Genomic DNA, 15,579 nt, shown 5'->3' on the forward strand with positions numbered 1-15,579 from the left:
CTATCACTGAACAACATCCCAGGGCACCACCATATTATGAGTCTATGACAAGTGTTCCAAGTTTTAACTCTCAAATAAGTTGTGACAGCCTGACAGGCACAACAACTGATCATACTCCATTTTATGCACTACTGCCAAATTGGGGATTTAGATTATCTAACCTCCTTGAAATGGGTGAGTTTGAAATATTTCTTCCCAATATCAGTCCACCTTAGTCGATCAAAGCCTTTAGCATCTGTCTCCACAAATCTAAAAGAAAACAGACACAAATAATCATGTATCAAACACCAACCCAAGCATAACCTTTACATATGAAGAACCAAGTCCAAAGCAAAAGCAGACCTGAAATATGACAGTTTGTACATGAGGCAATTTAGCATGGTAGGAGTGGCTTGAGAATCAATCTGGTACTGTCCATCTCTCTTTTAGACAGCAGGATAAGAGACAAGTAGTTAAAATTTAATATAATTGATCAAACACAATAAAAAATAGTAGAAAACATTATCATCTATGATTTTCTTAGCCACATTGAAGCAACATCCAACATTAATGGAACAAAGCTTGAAACTAGTGTAGCAACAATACACTAGCAATAAGAACCCAAAGGAGACATACTTAGAATCCATATTACAAGCAACCAACAACTCACCAGATAATCAGGTTCCTTGATGTGAGGGAATACCCCCACTCCTATGTGAACCATCCACAGGAACTTATTAATGTCATCACTCGGATATCCAACAAGACCTGAAAAGTAGGCAGCACATCAGAGTGTAGTGATTATATTTTTTTATCAAGATGATCTCAAAAAACAACTAAGAAACCAACCTCCGAAGACAACAAGAACATATTTAACATCCAAGGAGTTAAAGTTTACCTTAAGGTAGTACCTAGGGTTCCTTAAGGTAGTACCCGAAGGCCACTAAGGTAGTACCTAAGGGCCCTTAAGGTAGTACCTAAGCTACAATCCCAAGAAACCATTGGTGGACCACTTGAGCAATGAAGAGAACCACATAATGGGATGGTCCAAGGGTCACAAAGGAAGACCCGAGGCTTGGGAGAGGTTGAGTTCAAGTTTACCTTAAGGTAGTACTTAGAGTCCCTTAAGGTAGTACCTAAGGGCCCTTAAGGTAGTACCTAAGCTACAATCCCAAGAAACCATTGGTGGACCACTTAAGGAATGAAGAGAACCACATAATGGGATGGTCCAAGGGTCACAAAGGAAGACCTGAGGCTTGGGAGAGGTTGAGTTCAAGTTTACCTTAAGGTAGTACCTAGGGTCCCTTAAGGTAGTACCTAAAGGCCACTAAGGTAGTACCTAAGGGCCCTTAAGGTAGTACCTAAGCTACAATCCCAAAAAACTCTTGGTGGACCACTTGAGGAATGAAGAGAACCACATAATCGGATGCTCTAAGGGTCACAAAGGAAGACCCGAGGTTTGGGAGAGGTTGAGTTCAAGTTTACCTTAAGGTAGTACCTAAGGGCCCTTAAGGTAGTACCTAAGCTATAGTCCCAAGAAACCATTGGTGTACCACTTGAGGAATGAAGAGAACCACATAATTGGATACTCTAAGGGTCACAAAGGAAGACCCGAGGCTTTGAAGAGGTTGAGTTCAAGTTTACCTTAAGGTAGTACCTAGGGTCCCTTAAGGTAGTACCTAAGGGCCCTTAAGGTAGTACCTAAGCTACAATCCCAAGAAACCATTGGTGGACCACTTGAGGAATGAAGAGAACCGCATAATATGATGGTCCAAGGGTCACAAAGGCAGACCCGAGGCTTGGGAGAGGTTGAGTTCAAGTTTACCTTAAGGTAGTACCTAGGGTCCCTTAAGGTAGTACCTAAGCTACAGTCTCAAAAAACCCTTAGTGGACCACTTGAGGAATGAAGAGAACCACATAATGAGATGGTCTAAGGGTCACAAAGGAAGACCCGAGGCTTTGGAGAGGTTGAGTTCAAGTTTACCTTAAGGTAGTACCTGAAGGCCACTAAGGTAGTACCTAAGGGCCCTTAAGGTAGTACCTAAGCTACAGTCCCAAGAAACCATTGGTGGACCACTTAAGGAATGAAGAGAACCACATAATGGGATGGTCCAAGGGTCACAAAGGAAGACCCGGGGCTTGGTAGAGGTTGAGTTCAAGTTTACCTTAAGGTAGTACCTAGGGTCCCTTAAGGTAGTACCTAAGTTACAGTCCCAAGAAACCATTGGTAGACCACTTGAGGAATAAAGAGAACCACATAATAGGATGGTCCAAGGGTCACAAAGGAAGACCCGAGGCTTGGGAGAGGTTGAGTTCAAGTTTACCTTAAGGTAGTACTTAAGGTCCCTTAAGGTAGTACCTGAAGGCCACTAAGGTAGTACCTAAGGGCCCTTAAGGTAGTACCTAAGCTACAGTCCCAAGAAACCATTGGTGGACCACTTGAGCAGTGAAGAGAACCACATAATGGGATGGTCCAAGGGTCACAAAGGAAGACCCAAGGCTTTGGAGAGGTTGAGTTCAAGTTTACCTTAAGGTAGTACCTAGGGTCCCTTAAGGTAGTACCTAAGCTACAGTCCCAAAAAACCCTTAGTGGACCACTTGAGGAATGAAGAGAACCACATAATGGGATAGTCCAAGGGTCACAAAGGAAGACCCGAGGTTTGGGAGTGGTTGAGTTCAAGTTTACCTTAAAGTAGTACCTAGGGTCCCTTAAGGTAATCAAGTCAAATCATTGTTTTGTCTAGACAATGTTTTGCTCTTTGGTATTTATGATATCCATCTTGAAAGTTTAGATTTTGCTTATGGAATACCTAGAGGGAGGGTGAATAGATAGTGCTTACTTTGTAGCCAAAATTTTTATTTTTAAAACTTCCCTTAAAAAAAATTAGTGTTGAAGTAGAGAAATTTAATGGCACAAGGAGATAAAAGTTTACATGGAAAATTACCAATAAAGCCTCCCAGAGACTTTGTAGATGTAAAAACCATGGGGTTAAAAACTGTAGAACACAAATCCACTATCAAAAGAAAAGTACATAGATTTACCTGGCGGATGTTATCCATAAGATTTACTCCCCAGCACCTACACTTGTCTTCACATCCATGATACAACACGACACATGGTCCTAGTGGACTACCTCAACACCTGAGAGGGCGCAAATCCTCTCATGAACCTAAGAATGAAAATCACACAAATTTGAGAGTATTAGGATGTTGGAAAGGTTAATAATATTCTTTTGAATTTTGCATCAACATTCAAAAAGAGTTTTAGGCATAGCATTGATAGAGATGAAGCCCTAGCAGACAAGATCCTAAAGTTTTCAAAGACCAATTTTTAGAAGATGAAAAGAATTAAAACATATCACAATTCTGAATTAGGAAAAATTTACTTTGAATGCTTGAGCGCTAGGTTTGAGTGCTTGAGCACTTGACCAGTTTTTTAATTAATTAATTAAAAAACCATTTTAGCTCAATTAAAAATCTAAAGTCCACTTTATGCCTATTTTAGTCAAATTAGCCTTTCGCGAATATTTCTATACTTGTGGCATTGGGGTTGATCATGCAACAACCTTGAGTCTTCAATGGAGAGTAAGACATAATATCCTGAAGCAGTTGATGAAGGAAGATCCACTCGCTCTAGCCCGAGCTTCAGCCACTTGCTTTGATGAGACTCCACTCCACATAGCCGCCATGCTTGGTCACCTAGACTTTGCAAAAGCACTTGCTTCTCACAAACCAGACATGGCCATGATCATGACCACGGCGATAGACTTGCAGGGGCGTTCACCTTTGCACTTGGCCTCTGCCAATGGCCATATTGAGATAGTCAACATGTTGCTGTCATTGAATTCCAATATATGCCTCATCTGTGATGAGGATGGAAGAACACCCCTTCATCTGGCGGTGATGAAGGGCCACGTTGAGGTCACAAGGGAGTTGGTTAGGGCCCGACCAGAAGTCACTGGGCACAAATTGGATCACGGGGAGACCATTCTGCATTCTAGTGTGAGACATAATCGTTTAGGAGCTCTGAAGATGTTAGTTGAATCAGTAAGGGAGGCCGAGTTCATCAATGCCAGAGATGATTATGGCAACACTGTCTTGCATACTACTACAACCTTGAAGCAGTTGGAGGTAAAATTTTCGTCAATTCTTTAGGCTCTTATATATACCAATTTGTGTAGTGAAGGTAACATCACCAAATTCATTCTCAATCTAATTAACTAGACTACTATATATTGATCAATCTGTGCAGACTGTTAGGTATCTGCTCAATGGAAATATGGTGGAAGTCAATGCAGTGAATGAAGGCGGTTTGACAGCTTTAGATGTCATTGAACATATGCCAAGAGACTTGAAATCCATGGAAATCCGAGAATCACTATCAAAAGTTGGAGCTTTAAGAGCCAGAAATGTACCTGCCAATGGAGAACGTGAGATAGCTATGGTGATCGAGGAGTCTCGATTAGATTCCGTAGCACAACCTCTGGATGTTTCTCCAAGAGTATCAAGTCCACGAGCAATCTCACGAGGCATCAGTATTAAGAAACGTTTGGAAAATCAAGAAAAATGATTGAAAAACAAACATGAAGCTTTGATGATAACAGCAGGTGTGATTGCAGCCATGGCATATCAAGCTGGGCTTAATCCTCCCGGCGGCAATTGGCAGGATGATAAGTCTGGTTACGTTGCCGGAACATCAATAATGGGTGATTATTATCCAAGTAGTTACCATTTATTCTGGATATACAACACCGTAGCCCTTGTTACTTCTCTAAGCACAATTTTTTTGCTTATAAGTGGAATACCTGGGTTTTCATGTCGATTCTAATGGTGACTATGTCGGTCACAATAATATGCATGGCGCTCTCCTACTTGATTTCACTGTAGGTCGTTTCACCGTTTCATCAGATGGATGTCATTGCTAAGGTAATTTCCATTTCAGTTTGGATATGGTTGGGTCTGATTGGGATTGTTTTCTTGGTGCACTTTGTCCGCTTCCTCAAATGGTGTGTGAGGAAGGTTCGAAAATTTAAGAACAAGAGGGCTATAAAGTCATGAATGAAGATTAATGATTGACACTCAAAATGTATTCTTTTCATATTTCAAACCCAAGTTTTATCCCTACATTTATGTGCTATTGATAATATTCTTTTTAACTTGAATTCATGCTAAGTTTGATGTTTGAGTTAACAACTGAAAACATGATAAAAAGAGATAAGAAAAAAAATAGAAATTTTAAGGCTACCTTCTGTTCTCAACAATATTAAAAAAAATAAAAATAATAATAATTTTTTTCAAGTGAAACTTACATACCCATAAGTTTCGGATATCAAATCAAATAGATGTACCAGGAGGATCACGTGTATAATTATAAAATTAACAAAAAAAAAAAATTGAGAATAGTTAGGTCTTGGTCTTTATTAATTGAATCATACTCAAGCTATTCCTCATGGCATGCAGACATTTCTGATCCAAAGTTTTCGCTTATAAAAATTATATTCAAACACCAATAATAAACTAATCTTCACTTCTACAAGTTGTATCCAGATAACCTCACATGGTCTTATTAGAATAAGAACCCTAATCCATATGGATATATAGTACCTCCAACATGTCATTTTATTGACGTCTCATTCATGTGCCGTCAGCATGATTTTGAAAAAAATATAATAATTATATTTAAAAAAAACATTTAGTAAAATATGATATTTTAAAACTATTCCTAAGCCTATGGTACTTTTAAGAAATTCTATTAAAAGTTGTTTTGAGGAAACAACACCAATTGCCTGTTGAGGGGCAACTTCAATGTTATTTAAATTTTGAAGTGGTCCCGACAACACCCCCTTTTTGGTCATGATTTTCATTGTACTCAACCCTTAGAAAAAAAAACTTGACTCTATATTTGATTTTTAGAAAATATAAAAAAAATGCAAAAGAAAAAGAAAATAAAAATAATTTAAAGATCAAAAAAATTAAAAATATATAAAATTTTAACTAATTTAATTATATTTATTTTTTTTAATAAAATCAAATATGAGTAAATCATTATTTTTTTTCACATGTATCCAAACTTGATTCCCTCTAAGATTTTTAATTCACCATCAAAATGTAACAAAATGAACACATTTTTGAAGCAACAAAACCGTATTTTCCCACTAACTAAACAAGGTTCATAAAACTACCCATTTCTCATATTTATATTTTATACCCATATTACAAACAAGACATTTATCCAAAAAATATTTATACGTATTTTTATCCTGCACTTCACTTTTAAATGTAGAGATAAATTTATTATTAATTTAAGAAAAAAAGAAAAATGAAAAAAAAGGACACTCTTCAATAATATTCCTAAACCCACTCTGCTATATGAATAACGCTACAACACCTCTCTTTTTTTTTTTTTTTCTTTTCAATGAACTTATCATGTGAATATCGAAGAGTTTAACTCTCTTTTTTAAAAATAAAATAAACCACCTATATTTTCTTTATCATAATTTTCCCATAGTGGTTCCTCCGGAAGTAGCAAGAGGCTTTGGTTTTACAATGGCAAGCAACCATGATCAGATCATGACTAGTTGAGCTAAGTCACTTGTTCATCACTTGGTCAATCAATAATAATCAATTTGCAAAACCTAGAAATGTCTTTCTGATGGATGGATTCACAGATATGATATTGGTACACCATTAAACCAATAATTTAAGATTTTCAACCCGATATATATTTGCCCCCTCAAATATTTTTTCATCAATCAAGAGGGGATCAACAAACTTTTTATTGACTTCTGTTAGCCCCAACCCAAGTCAATCACACCCTCTGGTCAGGAAAATCTGAGGAAGCCCTGGAGTAAGAATTCATATCCTACCTTGATAGCGGAACGCGTTCGCCCCTTCATCTAAACTGAAGCCATCAAGGCCAGAATCAAAGACCTTCCAAGAGAGAGCGGAACATTGATCATGGCTTATTACAACCCATATCAGTACCTCGAGTACAATCCACCAGATGGGTGCCCTCAATTCTGGACATACAAGAAGGTGTCCTTTGTCGCATCTCTGAGCTTAATCTTTCTGCTTATGACTGTATCACTTAGACCGTGGACTTTCGTGTTCATATCTATGGTGGCAGCCTCACTAACCATGTCATTCGACTATGAAGGTGCCTTCATGGACTACTTTTGGAGGCTAATTACGATTGTTGCATTGGTGTTCTTGTTCTGGCTCCTCATAAGGTGTGCCCAGAAGGTGAAAAGGCCTAGAAGCAGGAGCAATGAGGCAGAGGATGACGATGAGGATGATGAGAGCATTTCAGTGTATGTATCCATGGGTCTGATTGCCATTTTGGCCTTGGTCCTCACATGGTGTGTCTAGAAGTTGCAGAGGCCTAGGAGGAGGAGGGGTGGTATTTGATTAACTCCACATCCTCTCTCTGCTGCCCAGCAGCTTCTGCTTCTGCCATGACCCCTTGAAAACCCATCTTATTTGCTGTTTAATATCAATTGTAGGGACACTTCTACTATTCAGAAGAAACTGCCTCCACTGCCTGCTTGCTGTTTCTTTCTTACTTATTTGGGTGTTTCCATTCAAAATTTGGAGTTTGCTTAATGGTTTGATAAGAAGTCTTTGTAATATCCTACTGAATTTGTGAAAGTGGAACTTTGTAAAATATCTTTTATTATTATTTCCCACCTTTAGTGCTACTAAGTATGAAGTTACGGTTGTAGAAGGAATAGAAATTTAGAAGGGACAGCCAATAATAAAGCAAGAGAAAAAGTAAGAGGGTAATTAAAAGAAAGGGAAAGAACCGCAATTCATGGTTGCGATTCTATTTAAAATAATTTTTTTTAAAAAAAAATACCGCCACCCATGTGGATATCTATATGCCTTTTTCTTGGATTCAAAGTCAGAGTGATAATTTTTTTAAGAAAAAAAAATGATCTATACTAGGCCAAAACTCAAAAAATCCATATGGTGTAGAAAAATGACCCAATTCTAATTTCATCTGATTCCACCAACTCTACTAATAGCAAAGATATTGTTGAAGCCTCCTTTGGATAATAACTTTTCTTGTTGACTCAACCTTTTTCTTCAACTTTGAATCCTCTATCATTGAAGCTTGATCTAAACAACTACAATCTCTAATGTCCACAAGCTTTTCCTCTAATTAATGTTCATGAATTGGAAGGTTTCATTATTGACACAAAGCCTTGTCATGAGCAATATGTTTTAACTCATATTAGTGCTTTTCGAACAAAGGTTACTTATCATATCAATCTTGATTATATAAATTGAACTTGACTCTATCGTTTTCTAGTTAGTTGATCACTTTCCTTGATTCTTGAATCTATCTAGAATCATATTATTGATGCACTTCTTCATATGAGATTTAGAGAACACTTGAACGATTATTCACTATTGAATCTAAATTTAGAATACTGCTACTTTATTATTTGTTGCAGTCCACTTGCAAAGGCTCCATGTCAATTGCTAACTACATATCGAATTTAGGAGGAATTGCACACTTTCTACTATTGGTCAAGTCATAAATCGATGAGAAGCTTGTCATGTATATCCTTAAAGTTTTGAATGGTGAATACGATCCAATTCTCATTAATTTGACATCTCATAATGAAGTTGTTTCACTAGATGTAGTATAATTTTTGTTGCAAAGTTGAAGATATGTATTGAGCAACAAAGTTATGTTGTTTCTAATGCACAAGAACATTTAGCAATGGTGGCAGAAGTGGTAGAGGTAATGGTAGGACAACTTGCTAGCTCTGTGGTAAGGCTTGACATGTGGTAGCAAAATACTATCACAAGTTCGGCATTAACTTTACTAGAAATACAGTTTGAATTGTCACAGTAGGAAAGTTCACATACCTCCCTATAGTCAATGATCCAAATTGGTAAATAAACAGTGGTGATACTAATCACATCACTACATGCCTCAACAATCTTACTATCAAGGAGAACTTTAAAGGCAATGAGAAGCCCATTATAAGTAAGGAACAAAATATTAACATTGAACATGTTGGTTCTACTTCTTTTGCCTCGCATAACAGTTCCTAATCTTTATATCACAAAAATAGTTGTCATGCACCTACCATAATCAAGAACTTGTTGAGTATTTCTAAGTTTACTAATGATAATAATGTTGTTGAATTTTACATCGAATATATCTATATGAAGGAATCGGAGACAGCCACTCTTGCAAGTCACTCTTGGCCATGGTAAATGGGTTGTATAAGGCAAATGCATCAAGTCTTCACTCAAGATTGAAGTCTCCCTTTGCTTCTCAAAAAAATGTTGATTTGCCATCGATCTTTGAACTTAATTGAATCAACTAATTCAAACTTTTCAACTTCTATGTTCACAAATAAATGTCGTGGTATTGGTTTGAAACCTTGTCTTCATGACTTCAGGATCACTGAACACTACTTTATAATAATACTTTGAAATTGTGTTTTGAAGACACAACTTTAAGACAATATACTAGAATTGTCATATACACTTGCTTGAAGCTTATTTGGCACAAATGTCATAATTCTGTCAATAGTTTTGAAGTTACCTTAAAGTTATCAAAAATCCTTCGAGCTCTTCCCAATAGGTTCATTACACCTTCTAATCCTAATCTATTTTCCAAAAGTTATATATTCAGAACAGTCCTTTGAACAAAAAAAAATAAAAAATAAAAAATAAAATAACCCATCTGCAGAACAACTCTAGCGTTGCGTTTACGGCTGTTATACGTTTCCCTAGAGGGCATAGCTTTTCTTGACTCATTATCACACTAACCTGCTTCCAATTGATCATATTCATCTTCTTTCAACACATTGTGCCCTTGTGGCATAAGCTTTGCTTGTGGTTAGACAAAGAACAACAATTATTTGAAAGTGAAACAATGAAGAAATGCCAATGCAACTTTAACAAGCAGAAGTTACCCAATTCAACAAAGAAAAGTTGAATTAATTCATGCCAGGAAAGTAGAAACTCGATGATTCGATGGATGGGAAATTCTTCCAACAAGAAAATATATGTAGCTATGGTCAGAATCAGAGTAACATTCCCACAGGCACTACAGTTGAATAAAGTGCAGGTGAGTAACAGAAGGAAAGAATGAAAGCACATTATGGTGGTAGAAAGTTTCCTTCATTTTCATCACTCAAAAACAAGCCAATGAGCAGAAGCAGAAATGTTTCTTTTTAAATGAGAACCTAAAAAGACATGAAATGCCTTGCTGCTCGTTCAAAGGACACAAATTATACTCCATATAAGCATGCTTACAAAACAGATACATTTACAAAGGAGGAAAGAAATATGGTGAATGAAACCATCATCTTTACCTTTTATCTCATGGAATGCATAATTGTAAACCATCGCGGCATTCATCAACCTCATATAATCTCATGGAAAATCTCCACTGACAGCAGTCACCAACCTCTTGTGGTTTCAAGGACCAGGGGTCTGATGTCACCATTCCCATAGAAAAGTAACCAATTTGGGTTAATATCCCTGTTCAAATGGATTAAAATTGGACAATCCACTCAGCACAGCCTCATAGTTTCGTTTGGGAAGATAACATTGGGGTTCCTTATGTGGATCCAAAGCTGCCAATTCCTTCCACTTAGCCCCCGTACCATGAACACGAGATGAGATGCTCCATAAGGTGTCACCAGGCTGCACTGTAGTTGTTTATGGGGAAGTGGATTTACTCGCCGCCTTTGACTTCATAAAGGGATGCTTATTGTTCTTCCCCATTCCATTTTCAAGCAACCAACGAGAACCAGACTGTTGCTGAGTCGAGGTACCCCAAAGTTTCTTCTTACCAGGCTCAGTCTTTCAGGCCAGCAACATGGACTTCAGCAATTTTGAACTGAGGAATGGCTTCCTCAGAAATTTGTTCTTATTTCTTCTCATCCTTCAGATCCTCCTTTGCCACTGACACAGACTCATCATCCTCTTCTTTACTGTTCCCCACCAGTGAAACTGTACTGTATATTTTTGGCTTTGGTGGAACACTCTTTCCACCTGAATAAGAGCAAGCATTGGCGTACCAACTGGCTCATAGTTCCGAAGAGGATCACGAAGCTGCACCATTAAGGCCACTGTGAAGTTGTTCCCCAACAAACCACACTTTCTTCCGGAACCTCTGCCCCGCCTTCTCTCTCCCTTGGACCCTCCACGGATAAATTCTAAGGAATTCGTATGATGGGCTGCAAGAATTTTTGAAGTTCGCTCACTGATTTGATCTTTATCACCAATTTCACCAGACTCCAGCCTCATCCATTCATCAAGTGTTAGTGAAAGACCCATTAATCCATCTAAATCATCATCAATATCTTTGATGACCAACAGTTGTAAACCAGCAGCTCCCTCCAAACCAAGGGAGCCAGTGATGTTCACCCCCTGTCCCTTCAGGGCTGAAATTTCCCCAATAGACTGTGCACTGACGTTCGAAGGTGCATCCTCCTCCACCATGCCAGTTTGGATTCTGAGCCCTTCAATTGATAGAGCTTCAATCTTATCCATTGCCAAAGGAGCAAGATCTTCTAGAGATACGTACTCTGAGCCCACATCACTGTCTAAGGAGCTTGAATTTAACTTATTAGATCTGGAAGCAGATGATTTTCCTTTAACTGTCTTTTGTCCACCAGTTACATCTTGCCCAGCCTCTGATCCAAGCTGTAATAAAGATTGTCTGCATCAATCTAATGAGTTTTCAAGTTGTTTCCTAATTGTTTGCAGCTATCTCAACAGAGTTAACATGCATCAGTCCTCAAAGGATGTTAGTGATGGTAAAGAGGATGAGGACACCCATGATATTTCAAAGGATGACATCATTGATGATGCTACAATTATAGACATCTCCAAGTTCAATGAGCAGGTAGAGGGGGGATCAAAATGCGCATTACATACTTATACCCTCCATTATATATATACTAGCATTGGATATGGTTGTTTACTATGAGGGGTAAGTGGCCTATTAAAGTCCTCAATACCTGGTACCTTGGGTGAAAACTCGGGAGTTGTCTGTGGATTCTTATTGAGTCATATAGAAGGGGATTTCCTAAATTAAGAAAAAAAAAATCAAAATAAATTTTCTTCTCTCTTTAACTTAAAGAAATATGAAATCTGAGTTTAAGAAAAAGTCTTAAGAAAAATACTATAAGGGGACACCAAAATTAAGCACATGAGGTTTAGGTGGAAAGAACCAATCAAAGGAAAATCAAGAGACACTAAGAGGAATGCTAAACATGGATGCACGTTTATGTATAAAAAAGATAAGGTGAGAAAAATAAGAGATTGCATATTTTGTGTCATCTTGCTCAATTCTAAGAAATTTGACTATTTGAGTATCTTGTGTGTGAAACATGTTATGTTGAGTCATTGTAGTTTCATGAATTCCATTACATATTTTTCATTCTTTTTACTCTTTCTATTTGCTAGGGACTAGCAAAGTTCAGGTTGAAGGGGATAATTGGAGCCAAAATATATGCTCCAATGACGCATATTCAACATGTAACCATAAGACATTTAAATCATCCAACTTGATCAAAATTGTTGTTAAGGTCTTAGCCATGAGTTTAACCTACATTTTAGAAATTTATCTCAGGTTTAAGGAAATAAAAAGGTGCAAATTGAAGCTCTTTAGATTTTGAAATATCAAGAAAGGGTTTAAATGAGGAAATTAGCTAGTCAAGACTCATGAACTATGAGGAAAGGCAAGCGAACATGGATAATGAGGCATGAAGCAAATTAATCAAGTTGAATAGAAATTTAGAAAACAAAATCTGGTGGTAACATGTATTGTGACTTTGAAGTGAAATTTGGAATGCTTCTTGAAGTCCATTTTAGGCTAGCTATATATCATTTCAAAGCTTTGGAAGTTAGAAATCCAACACTTCAAATGGTGTGCAAATTGAAGCTAAAACGAAGAAATTATGATCGTTTGAAAATAACTATATAGAGCTAAATGACACATTGCCACATTGATATTTCGCCTTCTCTACTTCGGGAATTGTATCTTAGGCACTTTTTCCTCCCTGAGTGGGCCCCACACTACTAGAAATCACGATTTTAATTTTTTTTTTTTATAGTCATTTTAGGTAATTATTTGTAAAATAAGTGGTCAATAGGAACATGTCACATGTTATGTTTTTTGGTGGAAACCATAAAAACTTTATATTTAGGTTTTCTAGGGAGTACTTGATTTTTTCTTTTTAGGAATAAAGATGACTTGACGATTCTTGGGGGGAGAGAATGAGATATTGAAGGTTTTTCTTGATTTGTTTTCTTTTTTCTTTTTATTATTGAATAAATTATTATTTTTAATTTATTTGAAATCGAGAATGGTTCTTTCTTATGTTTTTATGGCCTATGTATATGAGGACATGCCCATAAGAGGTTAAAAAGTCATCTTGGGGTGAAACATGAAAACCTAGGGTTAAATCCAAAGGGAAACAATGGGTGAAATCAGATTAATAATGAAATGAATGAAAGGTTAGACCTAGGAGATGATACAATCACATATTCCTTGATATTAGGGATTCTTAGTAATTTTTAATCTCTAGTTATAAGAGGTTTTGTCATTATTATTTACCTTAAAAGGCAAATCTACATAGAGTGGTAAAAGCCTAAAAACCTTAGACCTAAACCTAGATTTCATATTCATTCATCTATTAGGTAATTCAATGGAATAAAATATTAAAAGTTAGGATACAGATCAATTCTGAGGTATGACTCAGGTTGATCTCGTTTGTCCATGCATTTTGATTACCCTAAGACTATTAAATTATATGTTTTTGTTTCGATTAAAGGTTTATCTCAAAGTTGGATTGTGAACCCCAAGCTTGATTAATTGAATTAAAAATCAATAATCATTCTATAATTTTAAATAGGTTTATTTAGGAAATTTTCATCAATATTTTATTTTGATTTATTTGAATTAAATATTTTTTTACCTTTAGCATGTAAATAATTAATCCTTTGAATTTGAGAAAAAATAAACATATTAAAGTTGATATGAGAGGAAGACAACCTGGAATACTACAAAGTCATGGTAACTCTATTTTTTATTTTTCTTTACCAAAGTTATCATGTATTTATATTTTAATATTTTATTTACAATAGAGATTTACGATCACTACTTCACCATATTCATTCAAAAAAGTAGATTTCAAATCCATTTGAAAAATCTTCTTATTATTTTGAGTGACCAAAGAAATGATTAATCTTATAATTTCTAAATGAGCTTCAATAGAGGTGTCAAATGGGTTGGGTTGCCCAATTTGGCCCATTTGGCATTTCGGGCAACACAACTGAATTATTGTAGCGAGTTGTGTCGGTACAACCTGATCCTTTGGGTCATGCTAGACCTAAGGAGATAGCCTATGGTATTATATATGTATTAAGATTTTCTATCCTTCTGTATCCAAAAATGCAAGTGGTGGAATTCAAATATTCAAATTGGAAGAGCACCCATCAATGAACATATTGTGAAAGTCTGTGACTAATCTTCTTCCCCAGGTAACTCCATGCCTCCAAATAGTTAACAAAAATGTTAATAGGAGACCATTCTTTCTGGGTTTTTTCTTTCCATGAATTAAGGTTTAGCCTTATTCATAGTTTAGAAGTATATTCCAAGAGGATATGGAATTTTCTCTTTTTTCCCTTCCCTTCCATTTAATTAACAATGGAAATTTTCAAATAACTAAGTTGGAATTAGTTCACATTCTAACAAATAAGATGGTTTGAAATTTATTTAGCATTTACAAATTGAGAGGCAGCCTATCCTTTTATGGAAAAGGAGCGGGTGGTCCTTGTCATAAGACATTAGAGAATAAGAAGAATTCAAAACTTGTGGTCAAATTCAAAATTTGTGGTTGTGGATGTTTATTCAATGTGAATTAAAAGATGAGTTTGTTCTTTTAGAAGACAGCTCTTTCACTCACTCTCTTAAAAAAGAGCTCTCTCGCACTCACAGCCTGTGCACATAATTTGCTTCTTTTATAGGTTGAAAAAGCAGTTTATATTCTTTATATTTTCACATATAGGTGAATTTGAATCTCTCCCTCTCTGGGAAAAAATTATAGGACTGTTGCATAACACGGTATCCCAGCCGTTGGATCTTACATATCACTACAAGGAAAGCGGGTTATAGTTGGGGCCACAAACCCCTGCTATAGACAAAAATCCTGCAACTAATCCCATTGTTGCGGAAAAAGCTGGTCGTGACAAGATGTGACTAGGTGGTGTAACCAAAGGCCATAGTCACGGCCAATAGCATTTCCCCCACCAAAGGTGCAAAGATATATATAAGGCAGCGGCCATGAGTAGAGTGTGATTAAAATTTTCACATATAGCTGTGGTTGTGTACCTTCCCCTACTAAAAGTTGTATATAGCAGCCATTTAGTGGTGGTTAAATTTTGACTGCCACCACAAGTTTTCTTTTCATATATTTAAAATAATGCATTAAAAGAAATTTTATGAGATGAAATTACTATCCCACTTTATAATAATAAAACATTCACATATCCCATTAAAGCTCTATTGATATTTCTAACATGTTTCAACATCCCGTTGAAACTCTACTGATATTTCAG

The 15,579-nt window shown here is 36.5% G+C and overlaps 1 protein-coding gene and 1 long non-coding RNA gene across 2 annotated transcripts; one reads left to right on the forward strand and one right to left on the reverse strand.

The window, feature by feature from the left end:
• Positions 1-168: 168 nt before the first annotated feature.
• Positions 169-878, reverse strand: LOC100854131 (uncharacterized). Its single transcript, XR_786831.3, has 4 exons — positions 829-878; positions 650-747; positions 343-422; positions 169-249 (listed from the first exon to the last, which is right to left on the reverse strand). It is a non-coding gene; the product is annotated as an uncharacterized LOC100854131 (long non-coding RNA).
• Positions 879-3,583: 2,705 nt separating this feature from the next.
• LOC132254636 (ankyrin repeat-containing protein At2g01680-like) lies at positions 3,584-5,141 on the forward strand. The gene is made up of 2 exons (XM_059740718.1): positions 3,584-4,110; positions 4,232-5,141. Exons 1-2 carry the CDS (start codon positions 3,592-3,594, stop codon positions 4,547-4,549), a joined length of 837 nt encoding a protein of 278 aa, XP_059596701.1. The 5' UTR covers positions 3,584-3,591; the 3' UTR covers positions 4,550-5,141.
• The last annotated feature ends 10,438 nt before the right edge of the window (positions 5,142-15,579 follow it).

Source organism: Vitis vinifera, chromosome 11, assembly GCF_030704535.1.
Source record: "Vitis vinifera cultivar Pinot Noir 40024 chromosome 11, ASM3070453v1".
Lineage (NCBI taxonomy): Eukaryota > Viridiplantae > Streptophyta > Magnoliopsida > Vitales > Vitaceae > Vitis > Vitis vinifera.

Excerpts from the sequence above, each read along its gene's own strand:
- LOC132254636 (XM_059740718.1), top strand. The coding sequence starts at position 3,592 with ATGAAGGAAGATCCACTCGCTCTAGCCCGAGCTTCAGCCACTTGCTTT. Across the intron at positions 4,111-4,231 it reads CAACCTTGAAGCAGTTGGAG|ACTGTTAGGTATCTGCTCAA; the intron begins GTAAAATTTTCG and ends CAATCTGTGCAG.